Genomic DNA, 20,253 nt, shown 5'->3' on the forward strand with positions numbered 1-20,253 from the left:
CACAGTGTTATTGTTGCCTTTTGCTATGAAAAGTATTCTTGTTATCTAATTACAAAGCCCCTTTCTCGCTTGTACATCTACCTGGGTCCGTACCCATGTTCTGGCTACTCGGGGTCACATTCCCGCATTATGTGAAACCATGTTCCTAGGTCGTACCGAAGTCCCAACGACCCACCTCAGGATGTGTGTTAACATGCTTTGACCCGGGCTGAGCAAGACAAAATGCATGGCAGCTGTTCGTAAGCCGACACAATAACAAACAGCCACACCTGGGTGAAGGTTTCACATCCCCAAGGATCTTTTTTGTTTTTTTTGTTTAGCAGACCTGCATGACCTGGGTAGAGCATGCCAGTGTGAAAAGGGCTGTAGTGACTTTGGTATACAATTTATTTATATATAAATTAGTCTCTAGGCACACTGTTTATGAACGTCCAAATGTTAATAACTGAGACATACCATAATAGTTCGGTGATATCATGTAGAACTCGGATTCCCTTGACAACAATTGACATCCACACAACGTGTCAGAAATATAAAACAATCGTTTAAGGAAAAAAAGGAGTGCAAAACTAATCTAATATTACAGAAAGGAAATGCTATTGGTTAGAGATATGCGTGAATAGTAATGTGCAGTTCATTGATTCCACAGTCAAATGGTTACAACAACCATAACATCATTAGCATACATGGTTAATGTACTAATATTGAGTATGTCTTATCACACAAAGTGTCTACTTTGCATTAGTATTTTCATAACCCGTTTCTCGTTGTAATCGATCATTAATTCAGAACGGAATCCAACATTCCAGTACCTAATTTAGCAAATTAGTTTTACCAAGTTAATTAAGTTTAGACGTGATGTACCAAACTAATATGTTATCAACCTCAGTTGATTATATATTCAAATTAACTCAGAAATGGGGCAATGATGAAATTCTCTGCATTTACGAGGCAACTCCTTTTGAGTTGCACATTTCAAACAAACATAATACATTTCTTACACACTCTAAAACAGGAAGTTATGTTCTATTTCTAGAACAGTTTCCACTTAACTTGATAGCATTTGCTTCATTTACTTTGACTCAAGAAAGTATTTAATATTAGACATGTTGAATACTTATCAATTTCCATATTCAGAAGTCAGTCTGTTGAATACTGCAGCTCTCCAGATCCACAGTTCCAATGTAGACCGTACTTTGCAGTACGCATTGTATTGTGTAGGCTCGCAATAAACAAATAGTTATTTTCAAATGAAGATCAGCTTGTTGATCTCCAAGGCTTGCAACATTATGTGACGGGGAACTCCCCGTCTATATGAATATGTTTGGAACTGGCAGGGAGGGGGTTATGTTTCTCCCTGCCAGGAAAACATGTGAGAATGTGGCTGGAGCTCTAATTGAATAATTAGTAATTATTGATTAATTGGGCTCCAGCCACAGGGGATAAAAGCCAGGGGAGAGGCCCTGGCTGGAGGGTGTTGTTTTGTTTGGGAGTTTGCTTTTGTGTTGGAGAGTTTTGTGTTTTAAAAAGAAAGGAGTATCTTGTTTAAAGACCTGGAACCTGACCGTTTACTTTCTAAGTTCATTTTGATTATTTCCGTTTGAACCTCTTTCTGTTGGCCCTTGTGCCTGTTTATTTGATTATTACAGGGTTTGATGGATACAAATAGTTGGAGCCGTAATATATAATGTTCGCTGAGTTATAATGTTGCAGTTCATTGATTCCCGTAATGGCTACCGTTGAGGAAAAAACTCAACGTAAACGATTACAACAACCATAACATCATTAGCATACATGGTTAATGTACTAATATTGAGTATGTCTTATCACACAAAGTGTCTACTTTGCATTAGTATTTTCATAACCCGTTTCTCGTTGTAATCGATCATTAATTCAGAACGGAATCCAACATTCCAGTACCTAATTTAGCAAATTAGTTTTACCAAGTTAATTAAGTTTAGACGTGATGTACCAAACTAATATGTTATCAACCTCAGTTGATTATATATTCAAATTAACTCAGAAATGGGGCAATGATGAAATTATCTGCATTTACGAGGCAACTCCTTTTGAGTTGCACATTTCAAACAAACATCATAATTTCTTACACTCTAAAACAGGAAGTTATGTTCTATTTCTAGAACAGTTTCCACTTAACTTGATAGCATTTGCTTCATTTACTTTGACTCGAGTCATAAAGTATTTAATATTAGACATGTTGAATACTTATCAATTTCCATATTCAGAAGTCAGTCTGTTGAATACTGCAGCTCTCCAGATCCACAGTTCCAATGTAGACCGTACTTTGCAGTACGCATTGTATTGTGTAGGCTCGCAATAAACAAATAGTTATTTTCAAATGAAGATCAGCTTGTTGATCTCCAAGGCTTGCAACATTATGTGACGGGGAACTCCCCGTCTATATGAATATGTTTGGAACTGGCAGGGAGGGGGTTATGTTTCTCCCTGCCAGGAAAACATGTGAGAATGTGGCTGGAGCTCTAATTGAATAATTAGTAATTATTGATTAATTGGGCTCCAGCCACAGGGGATAAAAGCCAGGGGAGAGGCCCTGGCTGGAGGGTGTTGTTTTGTTTGGGAGTTTGCTTTTGTGTTGGAGAGTTTTTGTGTTTTAAAAGAAAGGAGTATCTTGTTTAAAGACCTGGAACCTGACCGTTTACTTTCTAAGTTCATTTTGATTATTTCCGTTTGAACCTCTTTCTGTTGGCCCTTGTGCCTGTTTATTTGATTATTTTATTTAATAAAGAACTTTTTTTTTTTTTTACTTTACATTGTCTCTGAGACTCAACCCTCTGTCATCCTGTCACAATTATCTTTGTTGTCGGCAGTTTTCCCACTGGGAATAGTTCCGTTTTTCAGATTCAGCTCAGTTCAGCTAATGCGTTGCAATTGAAAAGTTATATAAGTGTTCTTGTAAAGCCTACAAAAGAATTGCCACATCAGTTCATTTTGTGCAGATAGGTGGAAACAAAGACCCGCGTTTCGATTAATGCTGTATCCTGTTTACTGGTCCAGTCTCTTGTAGATCAGACGGCAGAGCCCTTCCTCAGAAGATGATTTTAGCCATTATTCAGAACATTGGTTCTTCCTTGCCTTCTGTGAATTCGAGCATGTGTGCTCCCATGATTCTGGAACTTTGTTCACAGCAGCACGCTGGAAACCTCAGCTCGCAGAGAAGCTTGCAGCTCACTTCGAAAGTCCGTGGGTTTCGTGATTCTCTCTTCAACCCTATGATTGGTTAGTCTGGTTATTTTGGGCAGTGCCCGAGTCCACGAAGTGTCTTTCATTGGTTGGTCTCGTACCGATGCGGCCCCTTGTTCTCCATGGGTCTGCTATTTCACCCCCAGTCGGCTGGATTTATGATGACTGATTCTCGTCTTGGTGTCAGGACACCTAGAATTGTTTGGCTTGTGGCGCCGAATGGGTCATTCAGCGATCGTGAAGATAAGCCATTTTTAAAAGCATTCTCTTTTTTAAAAGCACGACTCTTTTTAAATGCATTCTCTGTCAGTGGGGGAGTTGGAGACCAGAAACCAAGAAGACACAGAGAATGGTTTAAGACCCCCACCCCCCCGTATATTCAATTCTGTTACTTTATTGCACAAAATAAATAATATGATGACCCCCCCCACCCCCCTTCTACTGACTCTACAGCTTGCTTTGAACAGAGACGTACATGCAAGCGTTTCTCTGTGGTCAGTCATTATTATTATTATTATTATTATTTATACAATTTCGTATTTTGAATGCATTATTTTAATAACCTGTTTTAAACTTTATTCTTTTGAAGTGGCGATCTGAAAAGTAAATGTTAAAATGATTGATGTGAAAATAAATTGCAAATTAGTATTGAAGAGCAAAGAAATAACTCAGTTCAGCACTGCTAAAGAATGACAAACAGAAGAAATATGTACAAGTTCAGTTTTACTGTTTACATAGTGCACTTTAATGAACCTTTTTGAGATACAGTTCTTACCTTTTTGGATTGTATTGATTTGGATGGGACGTTTTAATTGGCTTAGCTGGAATGCACACACTTCTAATTTGGCAAGTACAGTATTTTGTGTCCATTTATGTGCTATACACTATTATTATTTTTGTGTGTGTGTTTTTATTTGCATGGTGGGCCTGGAAAAAGCCTGGAAATTTACACTTGCATAAGTGTATGAACCCTGATTTTAAGATTGTGTGTTTGTGTTCCGTTTTTAGTATACTTTTATAAAAGAGACACTAATGTAGTGCTGCATTTCACTTACACTTTAAACTACTTTTCCACTACACTCAGGAATACGAAACTGTTAGGACGCAGTATGAAGGTACGAAGAATGAGCGCGACCAGGTGAAAAAAGATTTGAAAAAGCTGAAGGATGACCAGGCACCGATGCTACGCAAAATCCAGGCTTTTGACAGGCAAATTGAAGTCATTGAGAAGAAGATGAAGGACAAGGTAAACGCTGCATTATCAGAAATTTACATGTGTTTTCAGTCTAGGAAACTGTACTGTTACATTTAAGTTGGGCAACACATAAGAAATTAATGAATTACTTTTATATTTCTTTGTGTATAATGCTGCTTTTTCAGTGATTTAATCCTGGTGGAAATGAATGGTGTTTTTGCAACAAGCTGAAGCAGTCAGTTTGCCGTTAATGGCTGATCAAGATACCTCAAAGCTTTAAACTAGGGTGGTATTCTTTGCCATTCTGTTATGAAGACAGACCAATTATTCTAGAATATTTAGCTTGTTTGGCCGGTATAGTAGTTTCCTTTGAGTAGAACTGCATGGATTAGAACATGCAATAAATACAGTACTTCTAAAGAACCCATTTTTCTGTTTTATAGTCTTTGGAGATCAAAGAAACATCACAAAAGTGTAAGCAGAAACAAGACATGCTGGATCGTAAGGACAGAGAGGTAAGATTTGTTCAGTAGAATAATTTTTGCCGAGGGTGTGTCAGACTGATATTAACCTCTTAAACCCCCGGCCTCCCATAGGCAATTTCCGCCTGGAGGGCTATGGCCTTAAATAAATCACATTATCTTCCAAAGTATAGCCAGCACAGGCATGGTTAAGGGCTTGAATTCAAGGTAACCCCCTGGCCATTAGGACTAAGATTTGATATAAGTCTTACTCAGTACCACAGTACAACAGCGTTTCTGATCGTCATTTTTTTTTTTCTGTTTTGCTTTTGTAATAATATTACAGATGATTTTTGAAATATAATGTGTAATTGCACTACCGTGTCCTGCCCGCGGGACTTAAGTGCTTGAATTTGAAAGTGGCAAATTCAAGGCTTGAAAGTACTTAAAATGTAATAGTTTTTCAGAAGGTATTTGAATTTTCGTGTCACATATGTCGTGGGAAAAATTTGTAAACTGTTTTTGTACATATGGTGCTCCCCCTTTATAAGACGGCCCTTTTATACTGTGGAACAGGTTATAAGGTGGTACGTTTGTGGCTCCCATTTGTCCCCTAATGCCATTACACTAACACAAGTATTTTCATTGTAAGGTAGAACACAAACAACAGTCTCTTACCTATGGCTCCTGACTACAGTGTTATAAAGGGGGAGCACTGTACTTGATTTTTGTGACCTTTTAAATTTTGACCCTGATCTGGAAAAATTTGTGAATTTAATAAAATATAGGTTGTTTTTGTGAATTGGTTGTTTATAAATATACAAGATGAAGCACTTGTTTGACCAGTATCGCTGTAATGCGCTTGCAATTGTGTACTGCTACTCTGAAAAATAACGTACACCAATATGTTATTTAGAATTAACGAGTTCATACAAATGGCCCCCTAAGGAAACAATTTGCAAAGCCTATAAACTGAAAAAACAAACATTACTTCTGTAGCTACCCAAACACAAATCAAATAAAAAGAAACAGTGACTAATAGCCAAGGTACAGTATTTATTTTTAGTTATTTATACATTTGTGTACTTGATGATGATGATGATGATGATGATAATGTTTTAGTTCATTCAGTTTGTGCCCACAGGGCCAGAACAGGTACATCTCAATAGTACAGCACTACGAGAGATCTAAGTAAGACCGTACTTGATAAAAAAAACAATACAACAATTATTATACATCCAAAGTAATATCAGTAAATACTCAGACATATACATACAATACTGTGGCAAAGTGGTTTGCAGTGTGCAGGTGTAGAGGTGATACAGTACTCAGAAATGATTTGAAACAGCATAGTTCACAGTTAAACAGCTCTTTATTTGGCTGGGTTGCTTGGTTTGCAATCAGAAATAATACCTGGCTCTATACAACAATATGTATCACGCAGATAAGCCATGGGGTTCAGTTCCAAAATAATAATAATAGACACTAAACAAGACAAACACAACATGGTCACAAGTCCAGAGTGAGTGCACTTAGTGAAAGTGGTGATTTACAGGTTTATACTTGCACAATGGTGAAGTGCAGTCCGGGTTTATTTACTGGCTCTATCTAGCTCTCGGATATTAGCCTTCTATAAACGACAAACGTAATCGTTTAATAGAGAAACAAAAACTTAGTTTCTTTAGAACACAGTACTCCTTCACTGGTCCTTTCTAACCATAACAAAGGAACAGATATATTTGCTACATCCTCTGATATACCCTCAGTGACTTCCCCTTCGGTAGTGAGTGCAATCATATATCCTCCAATACATGAGTGACACATCGCCTACTAGTGTTGTGACTCGTCCCATTTTTGGATGGCCGACTTCAGACTGACCCTGGAATGAACTGCCAAACCATCCAGTCCAGGGTACACTGTTCATGTTATACAGTGCCCTCACAGGTCGGAAAGGAGATTGTTGACCAGGATTCATTCACTAATCTGTTCCTTCGTTTTGCATTTAAACCTGTAAGGACCTGTGAGAGACCCAATAATTTTAAAAAGTACGGTGAGTTTTGTTTTGTTTGTTTAATTGTTTGTTATTAGACGGCTAACGCATTTCGGAGCTGTTGGAACAGAATTTCACTTTTGTCACGAATAAACTTGTATCACCCACCACCAGCACTGCAGCACGCACCCAGGACTGGTGACCGTGTTTGTACGTTGTGGGGAAGATATTGATTTTGGACATAGCAGCGAAGCATTATGCAGATGTTTGGGCATATACGGATTATTGTATGATGACCAAATACATTCGGAACAGCAAGGTGGGATAGTTTGTTTTGTCTTTCATGTAGTACCAATGTACCCTTTTAAGGAAGGTATTGGTCTCTGTCTGCGGGGAAATTCAAGTGTATAGCTTTCTCCCCACACCTATTAACAATTGTTTAACGGAAAAGTCACATGGATATGTCTTTGTAATCATACGAGAATAAGGCTATTTATTTTTCTTTTGAGCAGTGGGGCTCATCTTTAGATTGACTGCCGTTGTACATCAGCAACTGATCCCCTGTTTGTGTTAAATATGGTTCCCTTTCAATTTGAAGATGACCACCAATGACATCACGTATAGGATATACCCGCCCATTGGGTAGGTATCGCGGCGCTCTCTATACCTCAGCTTCCGATAGGCCTCTTACTGGGATGATGCGCTTGGTCTCGCCCACCATTTTCTTTCTCAAGACGGTACGGTGAGACCTCTGTGTTGAGCTGAGTGTGTTGATAGAAAAGAGCTTCTTGAGTCGATTGTATTTCCCTTGCATTTGTGCTGAAAGCTGGCTCGTCGCTTTCCTGGAATCAACGACTTTGAAAAGACAGAGTCCTTTTACCTCTCTGTCTTTTCAACAGCCACCTCGCTTGCGTGGTAGGCCGCTCTGTTATCTGTCGTGTGAGTGACTGCCTATGCAGTCACCCGTGAGTGGTTGCCTATTTCTTTCCGAGAGTAGACAGTTCCTTCACGAGGCCAAGCCTTGCTATACCCCCGCTGTTGAGTGACTCTTCCAGCCATGCTCTCCTCCACGAGACTAGGCCTTGCCGCATCTCCGCTGTTGAATATAACTCACCGGCTGGTTTCGATGTAGCCTTGGAAGCCATTGCTCCCCGTTGTCTAGATCTGTTTCGGCACTTAAGGAGCCGAACTGCAGGCCCCCTGGATGCCAGCAGCAGAACCACGCCGATCCGTTTCTTGGACGCAGGCGAAGTTCCTGGCCTTCCCAGATTTCCTGGAGGAGGTACGCTATAAATAAATAGGCTTAATTTACCAGTTCACTTTTACGCAAATCATTTTGTTTAAAAAAAAAAAATAAAATAAAATATTGTTTGTTATCAGAAAAAAAACAACACACGCGGCTGTGTTTCCCCAATGTCCTCTGTTTTCTGTTTTCTGATTAAAGCAATTCAAAGATGCAATTTCTCCTTTCTGCTTCTAAACTGCTCTCTACTTTTCCACGTGGCTTCTCCAAAGTATTCACCCCTCTTGCAACATGGAATTAAAATGCATTTAATTAGGAGTTTCAGCCACTGATCAACACAAAAAAAGTCCATAATGTCAAAGTAAAAAACAAAATCTACAAATTGTTCTAAATTAATTACAAATACAAAACAGAAAATAATTGATTGCATAAGTTTTCACCCCCTTGAGTCAATATTTGGTAGAGGCACCTTTGGCAGCAATTACAGCCATGAGTCTATCTGGATAAGTCTACCAGCTTTGCACATCTGGACACCTCAATTTTTGACCATTGTTCTTCTCAAAATTGCTCCGTCTGTTGGATGGGGACCTTTTGGTGAACAGCAATTTTCAACTTTTTCCACATATTCTCAATTGGATTGAGGTCCGGGCTTTGACTGTTTTTAAGCCACTCCAGTGTGGCTTTGGCTGTATGTTTGATGTCATTGTTCTGCTGGAAGATGAATCTTCTCCCAAGTCCCAGGTCCCTTGCAGACTTCAGCAGGTTTTCCTCTGGGATTTCTCTGTACTTTGCTGCAACCATTTTGCACTCTATCTCCACAAGCTTTCCAGGCCCTGACTCAGAGAAGCATCCCCATAGCATGATGCTGCCACCACCATGCTTCATGGTAGGGATGGTGTTCTCAGGATGATGTGCGATGTTAGGCTTGCGCCAAACATAGTGCTTATTGTTGAGGCCAAAAAGCTCTATTTTGGCCTCATCAGACAATAGAATCTTCTTTCTCTTGGTCTCAGAGTCTCCCACATGCCTTCTGACAAACTCTAGCTGAGATTTTGATGTGAGTTTTTTTAACAATGGCTTTCTTTTTGCCACTCTCCAATAAAGGCCAGTTTTGTGAAGCCTCTTTGGTGACCTCCTTGACTAGTGCCTTTCTTGCCCGGATACTCAGTTTTTGAGGAAAGCCTGTTCTAGACAGATTCACAGTTGTGCCATTTCCCTCCATTTCTTAGTAAAGGACTTTACTGTGCTCCGGGGGATAGTCAAGGCCTTGGAAATGTTCTCGTATCCTACCCTTGATTGGTGCTTTTGAAGAACCTTATTCTGGATTTGCTTTGAATGTTCCTTCGTCTTCATGATGTAGTTTGTTAGGAAATGTACTAACCAACTGTGGGACCTCCCAGAGACCAGGTGTATTTAACCTGAAATCATGTGAAACACCTTAATTGCACACAGATTGACTCCATTCAACTAATCATGGGACTTCTAAAGACAATTGGTTGCACCAATTTATTTAGGTGTGTCATAGCAAAGGGGGTGAATACTTATGCAATCAATTTTTTTCTATTTTATATTTGTAGTTTTAATTTAGAATAATTTGTAGATTTTATTTTTCACTTTGACATTATGGACTTTTTTCAGTGGCAAAAACCCCTAATTAAATCCATTTTGATTCCATGTTGTAACACAATAAATTGTGGAAAAGTAAAATGGGGGGGGGGGGGGAAGGGGGGGAGAATACTTTTGAGAGCCACTGTGTGTGTGTGTGTGTGTGTATATATATATATATATATATATATTATATATATATATATATATATATATATATATATATATATATACACACACACACCCATATATATACAGGGGAAAAAACGTTTTTGACAAATTAAAAAATACTAAAATATTAAAAGTATATTAAATACACAACTCAAAGATCCTAACTGGATAAGTCTCAACCCCTACTGAGTTAATACTTGGTGGAAGCACCTTTGGCAGCAATTACAGCTGTGATTCTGTTGGGATAGGTTTCTACCAACTTTGCACACCTAGATTTGGCAATATTTGACCATTTTTCTTTACAAAACTGTTCAGGCTGTATCAAGTTCCTTGGGGAGTGTTGATGGACAGCAATCTTCGTCATGCTACAAATTTTTGATTGGGTTTAGGTTGGGGCTCTGACTGGGCCACTCAAGGACATTTATTTTTTAGTTTTTTAGCCACTGCAGTGTAGCTTTGGTTGTGTGCTTTGGGTCATTGTCATGCTGAAAGATGAACTTCGATCACAGTTTCAGCTTTCTTGCAGAGGGCAGCAAGTTTTTTACAAGGCCTGCTCTGTACTTTGCTCCATTCATTTTCCCTTCTATCCTGAAAAGTGGCCCAGTCCCTCCTGATGAGAAACATTGCTACAACATGATGCTGCCACCACCGTGCTTCACAGTAGGGATAGTGTTCTTTGGGTGATGCGCTGTGTTGGATTTGCGACAAACATAACATTTCGCATTCAGACCAAGAAGTTGCATTTTATTCTCTCTTTTACTCTGCGCTGGGTCCGTAGGGCTCTGTACTGCTGCCATCATATGTAAACGAGCTTTGTGGTTCGGGTTCGTTTAGCCCTTTTAAAATACAGACCCAGATACACAGTGAGAGGTTTAAAGCGCGGATGCGCTATTTTTAATAACAAAAACAAAACGAAAATGAAAAAAACACCTAGCTTGTTTTGAGCACTAACTGCACAGCAGTATACAGCACTTACGTTCTGACTGCACAGGAACAGAGCGCACCTTCTGCTCCCTTCTACTCAGCAACCCCAAGTAGACTGGCTGTTGACTATTTATACCATGCACCAGGTCCTAATTTACAATAACCCGCAGGTGCGGGTGATAATTAACAATAAAATAATAAACAAAACGTGCATACGCATGTGTTTTTGGCAGGCAGGATATTAATCCCCTCCCTGCTGTCTTACTATATATGTATAGGGATTTCCTGTTTGTGGCACCAATCCCTAAACAGTAGTTAATATAACAATGTATTGGAATCGGTGCATTCTGATTCTGTAACATATGTAAGTTGTGTTTATTATTGTTACTGATTTTGTTTTGTCTTTTGAATACAAAGTGTAATAAAAAGAAATAATTTATTCACTTTGTGCCCACAGGGCTAGCACAGGTACACCTCTTAGTAAATGTTTCTCTTTTGTACAAATTCAAAGATAGGCATTTACTAAGACACAAATAATACAAATGCTTCTAAAAAGACCAAGTTCCCATTGGGCTTATGTTTTTAGTTTATTTTTAGATTCTATTGATTTTTTTCATAGGACGGTCTCCATAAGATTTGTTAACTTTATTAAAAATGTGCATGGATGATCCGGTTAATGTACCAGTTAAACGACTAATGCACATAGATTAACCGATCAAAAATGTGAATCGAGTGACAGCCCTAATTTCAATATATACTTTGTTGTGTATGTGTTTTTTTTTTTGTGTGTGTGTGTATGTAGATGTGGTTTAAACGTTGACACCTTCATAGCATTTAAACGTTCATAAAAATGTACCAAAAGCACATCCCTAGCCTTTAGTATAGTTGAAATAGCTTGTTTGTAGACCACATAACATATCATAATTTATTTATTTTGTTTTTCATGTTGTGTTCAAGATCAGCTGTCTGACTTTTTTTTTTTGTTCGCGTTAGTAACTTGAGACAGTAAATTATTGGACTATTGCTTTTGTCATTAATTAAAACACTGAATTGTTGTACTGCTTTTAGAATTAAACTCTCCCATTGGTACCAAAACTGACTGTTAATGAATAAGAACGTTTACTAGTCCAGCGCTTATCTGTACATGAAAATGAGTAATTGATTGTTGCTTTTGTTATTCCACACTTAAATACGTTAATGCAAAAGCTTTATTTTTACAGTTGGTTATTAGTTATCAAAATTGAGAATAGTCAAACTACTTAAATTAGGTCCTTTTGAAAATTGTCAAAATCGTCCTTGAAATTTGTGTCAGGAAAACCGTGTGAACCCTGTCAGGGTGGTTCAGAGATGCAGCTCCTCTCAGAAAAGCACCATCATGTGACTAGGGCATATGTTTTCAAACTCCCTCATTACTAGTTTTATGTAAATGTTAAATGTCTTTTGGTTGCCTTATAATATTTAAAAGGGCTTAAGAGTTTTGTTTTGTTTGTTTTGCCTCAACCAGATTGAAGATATACAGCAGGCCCTAAATCTTAAGCGGGATGAAGAGACGGACCGGCAGAAGAGGATTAATAACACGCGACGCATGATCAAAGACTGGCAGAACGAACTGAGCAGCATCGGTGACCTGGACCACGTGCAGCCTCAGATAGATGACATCAACTGCCAGCTGCGGCAGATTCAAGAGGAGAAGGCCAGTGCTGATGGCGAGCGCACAGACCTGAAGAGGGAGAGGGACAACCAGGAGAGTGAGAGGAGAAGTATGGAACTTTTTAAAAAAAAAAAATTATTTATATTTATTTCTAATATAAATGATGTTGTATGATAACCATTTGCCTGGAATATACATTTTATTCAGATTTTATTATTTGCTGTCATGTATTCACATCACTGAGTTTTATTTTAGTGGGACACTTGCTCGGGATAATTTGAGCATTTATGTGAGTGGTGGGGGTGGGGGCGTGTATGAATTAGCAATTTTGCCGCCGCCCCTACAACTGCAAATATTTAATGAACATTACTGTATGCAACTTCAAATTTTCAGAAAATGTGGGCTGTCTGTATTTTTCTACTGGATTACACTTTATTAAACTAATTGAACTCTGTTCTATTATAAGGTTTTTAAGCAAAGAAGACATTTTGAACATTTTTATCATGCAGTAAATTCATAGCTGAAGTAAATTGTCTGATTTTATTGTCTGACACAGTAGACAAAGAATATTTTTTGTTTATTATAAAAGTAGCTGAGAGTGTTTGATCAAGCTATTCTGAAAATGCTCAGGTTGTGTTTGCATAGTACTTTTATTGTTTTAAAAAAACCAACAAAAACATGAATTTCCTTTGCCTCTTCCTGATCTATACTAAACGGTTAGTATTTTATAAAACAAAAAACTCAATGTCAATCCTTTTGTTGAATTAAGTAGTTTTATTTTTTTCATTTTGAGTAAATTATGGATAGAACCATCAAACTGTGGCCCGATACTGTAAAATGTTGTTCGGATCATACAGTGCATAATTCTTCACTAAAGTACGTTTAATTTGTACTTTAGTGTTGTAATTCAAAATGTTTTGTTTTATTTTTTATTTTTTATTTAATGTAAACAAAATAATATCGTGTTTTGTCCCAAATGGTGATTTTATTGTTACCGTGTTTTAGGACTAGCTAATCACTCCAAGAAATTGGAAGATATGATGAACATGAAACAGGAGAAACTTCGGGAGCGGTATCTAGACACCTATAAGGCATTCACGTGGCTGAGAGAAAACAAGGAGCGGTTCAAAGGCAAAGTCTACGAGCCCATGATGCTTGTGGTGAGTCGGATTCTGTGTAGAGATTTATTTTAATGTTTCCCTGAATTTTCAAAAGCGTTCTGCTTGCAACATAAAATTAGGTATTGGTAGCAATACAAATGCCAAATCCAACTTTTTAGAGGTGCAAACGAGTACAGTATGTCAGTAACATACACCCTCCACCATGGCTATAAATTCAAAATTGGAACTATCAGACAAAGTTGATGAACCATGACCTGAATCAACAGTGTGCACAGCCTTCAAAATCTTGCCACCATACAAGCAGGCAGTTCCCAACATGCTTCCTCGTCCTAAATAATGACCATAACAAGTTTCATTTGAAATTTTATAAGCGGTTCTATAAGTAAACCTATCACAATATTGCATATCAACAACATGTTAAAGTAGTATACAATATGAAATCTGAAAAGTTATTCCAGAGGTAGTGTGTCCTATCTATGAACGGAAGTACATGCATCTTTGTATATCCCCAGGTTGTGTTCCTCTCAATAACTGCTAAAGAATGTGTAAATCAGGTTTCATCAAAATTAGTTGAGGTTCTTAAGATGCATGTAAAAACGTAAGTGTAACAGACAGACAAATGTGCAGAGAAACACATTCACAGAGTAAGTTATTTAAAATGTAGAATGTGCTGTACAGGCAGGCCACCCCCATAAATCTTCAAAATCGAATACATAGATATGTGGAAAATTATAAAGTGTGACAGACATGGCCGCCTCCACCTTATAACAGATGTACTAAGTGCAAATATTTTTTTTTCTTTTGCAGATAAGTGTGAAAGATCCAAGAAGTGCAAAGTTTGTTGAGAACCACATTCCACTTAATGATCTCAGGGCCTTTGTATTCCAAAAACAAGAAGATATGGAAATATTCCTTAAGGAGGTGAGTGTTTGACACTTTAATACTGTTGGGGGGGAGGGGGGTTATATAAACTTGGTTTCAGTTTGACTTTCTTTTTTATAAAGCCATTTTTGTTTCCCCCATTTTTAATGCAGTCATATGCTATGTTTCCATTGCCGCTGTTCATTTACTAAAAGGAAACTTCTAAATGAAAAATGTATTTATTCACTGATCTTAAAATGCGCATCACCTATGAGTCTGTTTGGGGCAGGTAGTTATGAAGCACCACAGGCCCAACTGGGCCGGTTCCATTTTATAAATATACACACACAGTTGTAGTCAGAAGTTTACATACCCCAATGGAAATTTATAATTTCTAGAAATTTCTCAAAGAAAGAATTTCAGGAACAATCTTTTGTAGCAAAAGTTTTGCTTTTGGCGATTTATTTTTAATGCTTTGCTATATTGCATTGCCTTTTACGTTTAAGCAGTTCTGTGCATGGATAACATTCTGATTTAATTTTGTTGTTGGGTCGTTAATGGGGAATTTTACATACTGCTACAATACGTACCAGATTTAAAAATATGTGCTGTTACAGTTCATGTGTCTAGTCATCTCTTGGCAAGTGATATTTTCAGAATCATATCATTCTGAATTAATACTACTTTTGTTAAATATGGTATTGTACTAACAAAACCAACTATAGTACATCTAAATGGAAGCCTACTTTATTTTAAAACAGTCCTTTCAGCTATACATTTTTCATATTGTATCTTGTTTGTGTTCCCTGAAGAAACACAGAAGTGTTTGTCTTTTACTGCTGTGTTACACATTTCAATGAAAGAATCATCTCTAGATGAAAAACAAAACTAACAGGAGGACCGTCTTCAAATAATTGTTATTCAAACAGTGCTAAAGAAAAGAAATACGTGCTACAATACGTCTCCCTGTACAGTTCCTCAAACCCAAGCCATGTTTTTTCTTTCCGTATGAAATGTGTGTGTGCAGGGCAGGGGGTTGTTTGGGTGGTAGGGGGCCGGTTACAACGTGCTCACCTACATACACTTTAAATCAGGTGAAATAATCATATGCATCACATTCGTTTAAACATCACTGAAATCAATTTTATAGGGGTGGACATGTGAGTGCTGACTGTATATAGTACGCATGCATTTAGTCCCTTCAGATCTGTAGACTTGTATAACCTTTTTCAGTACTGGAAACATTGAAATATTAATAATAATAAACATCTCGGTTTGAATACAGTTGTGTTAAATGCGCTTCTTGTATCTATTGGCCATACTCCACCACTGTTGTTAATGTTGCACTTGTATTGATTCAGGATGATATAGGGTACCAATAATGGAGGTTTTATTTATTGTCTCATTTGGAACACAGCATAGTTTACACAAAAAAAAAAGTATATGCAAGGAGTATATCTTACTGCTCTTTCTCTTGCTTTTCCTTTTTATCCTTTTTTGTCACATATCCAGTTTTTCTAACTTTATTGTTCACCGGTCTCTCTTTGACAAACACAGTAGTCTAAAACGAAATTTGAAGGTGCAGTCGACCATGGTGCAGTTTTTTCTCAATTTTGTACTTTGCATCTACCCATTTTGGAGTGTGTATACTTTTTCTTAATTATAACGCTAGGGGGAAGGACTTGGTAATTGCATTTAAGCATCTAAGGTAGGGATTTAGTTTTGTTCAACAGCAAATCTCTAAACACCTGGTGACTTCGACAGAACCCAGACCCTGAGACAGAATAGGGGAAAAACTGGAGGTTAGGCAGGTGTGCCTGTCACTCACAGGAATGAAAGGCAGAGGGAAGGTCTGCCTGTGATTCAGACTCTGCCTGCGAAGCAGCGGGCAGACCGCTTTTAAAGCCCATAATAAGTTTCATTTAATAAGATTTTATTTAGAGCTTTGCCCAGTCCGTGGGTGAATCGCCCAGGCAATCTAATTGCCTACATTTTGGGGTTTACTCGTATTATATCTAGCCATCTATCTAGCTATCTATCTTTCGCCACCCTCTTTAATTAAAGACTCCATCATGTTGATGCCGCCCTCGAATAAACAGCGCCATCAATAAAAAAAAAAAACATTAAGGTATTTTTTTTTTCTCCACCCTACTAAAAACACACACACACAGTAAACAAATAGAAGCGCAACACTGACTATGCACGTGTAACGTCCTCAAAGAGATAGGAGCCTCAACCTAGCAAGTAAATTACAAACTAATGAACACACACATAGTAAGCACATTTTATTTTATGGTACGGTTCTGAAAGAAAATGCAAGATAAGCTATGTACAGAATGGTGGTCCTTCGGAAGTTATAGGTGGTTTTGTTGTTTGCAGTTTAATTGTAATTCCTGTACAAATAAAAACAATGCGCTTACTATCTATGATAACATTAAGTTTCAATTTCTCTTGCAGAGAAATTACCATAAAGCAAGTTAGAGTGAGGGGAAAAAAGAGAGTAGGATATATTAAGTTTTTACAAATATCAAGCGGATATTCTGAGAATTTTTGGTGCAGAAAAACATATACATCACATTATTGGACTGAACTGCGACACCAGCGTTGTCCTGCCCCTTAACCAATACACACTCCTGATTGCTGGTACAGTACTCCCTGACCTCCCAACTCCCACCTAATAGGCTCTTGGTAACTGTCAGTAAATGTACTGTATTCAAGCCCCAAAAACACACAGGAGTATAGTGCTGCAGATGGGAGCCTCTCACGCGCCGCTTCTAAAATGCCTTAAATCATGTAATAAAATATTGCAGCATTTGTAAACCAAATATAAGTAATTATGTGTGTGTGTATGTATATATATATATATATATATATATATATATATATATATATATATATATATATATATATATACACACACACACACACACACACACACACACACACACACACACAGTAATGTGCAAAAGTTTTAGGCAGGTGTGAAAAAATGCTGTAAAGTAAGAATGCTTTCAAAAAGACATGTTAATAGTATATATTTATCTATTAACTAAATGCAAAGTAGAACTTGTATAGGATGAACTGGACAGAAGAGTCAAAGCAAAGCTACCCACAAGTGCCCTACATCTCTGGGAATTGCTGCAGAAGAGCTGGGAAGACATGTTGGGTGATTTCCTGCTGAAACTTGTTAACCGAATGCCTCGTGTTTGTGAGGATGTTATTAAGGCAAAGGGTGGCTATTTTGAGGAATCCAAGATTGAGACAATTTTCATGAGCAATGCTTTGATACTTGTTTTGTATATTGTAACATGTGTTTTCATTTTCAATTATTTACAGAAATGTACATGACATAAAACACTGTCAAAAAAAAACCTAGTTTCCAGCAAGTGTACTGTGTGTATGTGTGTCTATATATATATATATATATATATATATATATATATATATATATATATATATATATATATATATATATAAATATATACACACACACACACACACACACACACACACGTGAATACCAATATATAAATTTCATCATGGCAAATAATTGTTTTTATTACCACCTTCAAAATGAAACCAGTATATATTTTTTCAAGACATTTCTTTAAAAACAGGTTACGCTATACAACGCTTTGCTGTCGCGATGTCAAATGAAGAAATTAAAGTTCTTCCTCTTGATAACGTGAGCTGGAGGGGAAGACGGTGTTCAGTTTTTGAAATTGAATTATTAGTGTTTACAGTTTTTTTTTTTACTTAAACTACCATAGCACTTATCTTACAATGTATTATACGCTAGGTACTGAGTACATATTTTACTGAAGCAGTACAACCGCTATAGGTAACCCCCCAGTGATTTGGCATAATATACCCTGCTCCAGTGCACGGCAGCGGCGATATGTAGAGTATCTACGTATAATGATTTCGTAGTGGATTTTAATACAAAACTTTCGTATAAGTAATATGCATTATACAAATCAAAAGATCAAATTCTGCATGCGAGTGACTTATAGTATTCACAACGTTGTCAAACGGTTTCTGTTAACAGAAAATAAAAAATAAAATAAAAAACAGTGCGTGAAGCCGCCTGACGAACCTTAGAAGATTTAGGACTACCTTCGAAGTCCAGGCTAGCAAATAAACCTTTGAATACATCCTTAATATTTTTTCTTCAATAATAAAAATGAGACATTTTAAATTGTGAATGTTGTTTCTGAGTAGCCTACAGCACTTTTGAAAAAAATAACACCGTGTAACAATTTTTTTTTTTGTTCCTGGGTAGTAAGTGTTATTTCCTAATTGCTTATGCCTCAAAAGTATAGAAAATGGCTATTATTCCCCACAAACTTTGCTTTTGTGATAGATATATAAATCTCGAAAAAATACTCACTTCTAAATCTTTTCTAGTCATTTTTGTATTACTTTAGTATAAATACATGTTAATTTGGATTCATATGTTGTTTTCTGACTTTATGTGAACGAAAAGACACACATTTGCCCGTTTTCCCATTGGAAATAGTGATATTTTGAAATATCACTGTCCTGGTCACAAAAGCAAAGTTTGTGGAGAATAATAGCCATTTTCTATACTTTTGAGGCATAAGCAATTAGGAAATAACACTTACTACTCAGGAACAAAAATTGTGTTACATAGTGTAATCAATCAATCAATAAATAAATAAACATGACGCATCTTTTTAAGGTGGACCTTCACTCCATATCTGCTGTCTCAGGAATTTCACTTAAGGACCATAAATGAAAATTAAGTCATGTTGCACTAGAAGACACAAAGGGTAGGCTTTTCAGACACCAGTGTTATTGTACTGAACAAGTTATTTTCAAACAAAATGTATTAATTAAATCACTCTGTTAATGTTTGACGTCGTTAATGAACGCATTTCTCGTTAAAAAGCTTAATTGTCACAGGTCATGTACATCACTTCCAGTCTCAACGACTAGATAAGGGGAACTCGGTAATCAAGACGCATGTTAACCAGATCATGAAAAATGAAAGGAAGCATAATTCGTTGTTATGAAAACAACTAGCATACAGGGAGATGGCTCTCCCACCACTGAAGAAGCCAAATGGAAATAAAAAATAATGGGAATATCTGTTGTGTATAATTTGTAAACTTCATTTAAAATTGCGCATTTTGTCATGCAGAATGTACAATTATTTAGAACACTACATATAAAATGCTGATTTACGATTATCTAGCATGTGGGTAAAAATCGGACAGCACAGATTAAAACAAAAAAATACATAATAATTAAACCCCGCTAGTCATTCCCTCATTCATTTTTTTTGGTTAAAAAGAAAAATACTGTAAAACATTTATTTTCTTATGTTAATATATAATGTTACATGTATTTTAGCATGTACAATTGTAGGCTATAAATAAGTAAGTTTGAAGTGCCATTTCTGTTTTAGTTGTTAGTTATGGATGTGTACCAAGTGTGTAACACTTCATTATATATTTATTCATTTTTAATATTATGCCAGCCTAATAATGCACTCATCCATGATTAGAAGTAGTCACTGAACACTTAGTATTATAAGAACATTCTATATGCGTACAGACGTGTGAAGGTGAAAGTGTACATTGTACATAAAGTGTGGGGGGAGTCTCACTACATTACAAACACATTAAAGCAAAATCCATGTTAATGATCTCGATCACATTCCTAGTGGATCTGTGTGTCCCGGTAATCCTGTTCTTTGTTCTTGAGTCCATTAGACACAGGTGTTAAAAGCCAATTATTATAATAATAATTAGGACAATTATTTAATAATGAAGTAGACATGCTA

The 20,253-nt window shown here is 37.0% G+C and overlaps 1 protein-coding gene across 1 annotated transcript in view; it reads left to right on the forward strand.

The window, feature by feature from the left end:
- Window positions 1–20,253, forward strand: part of smc5 (structural maintenance of chromosomes 5) — a 68,489-nt gene that overhangs the window by 27,713 nt on the left and 20,523 nt on the right. Inside the window, exons 7-11 of the mRNA XM_041226640.1 lie at window positions 4,307–4,468; window positions 4,861–4,932; window positions 12,316–12,571; window positions 13,468–13,622; window positions 14,391–14,504. Of these exons, the coding sequence (XP_041082574.1) occupies window positions 4,307–4,468; window positions 4,861–4,932; window positions 12,316–12,571; window positions 13,468–13,622; window positions 14,391–14,504 (759 nt within the window). The remainder of the gene's footprint in view (window positions 1–4,306; window positions 4,469–4,860; window positions 4,933–12,315; window positions 12,572–13,467; window positions 13,623–14,390; window positions 14,505–20,253) is intronic.

This window comes from Polyodon spathula, chromosome 2 (assembly GCF_017654505.1).
Source record: "Polyodon spathula isolate WHYD16114869_AA chromosome 2, ASM1765450v1, whole genome shotgun sequence".
NCBI lineage: Eukaryota > Metazoa > Chordata > Actinopteri > Acipenseriformes > Polyodontidae > Polyodon > Polyodon spathula.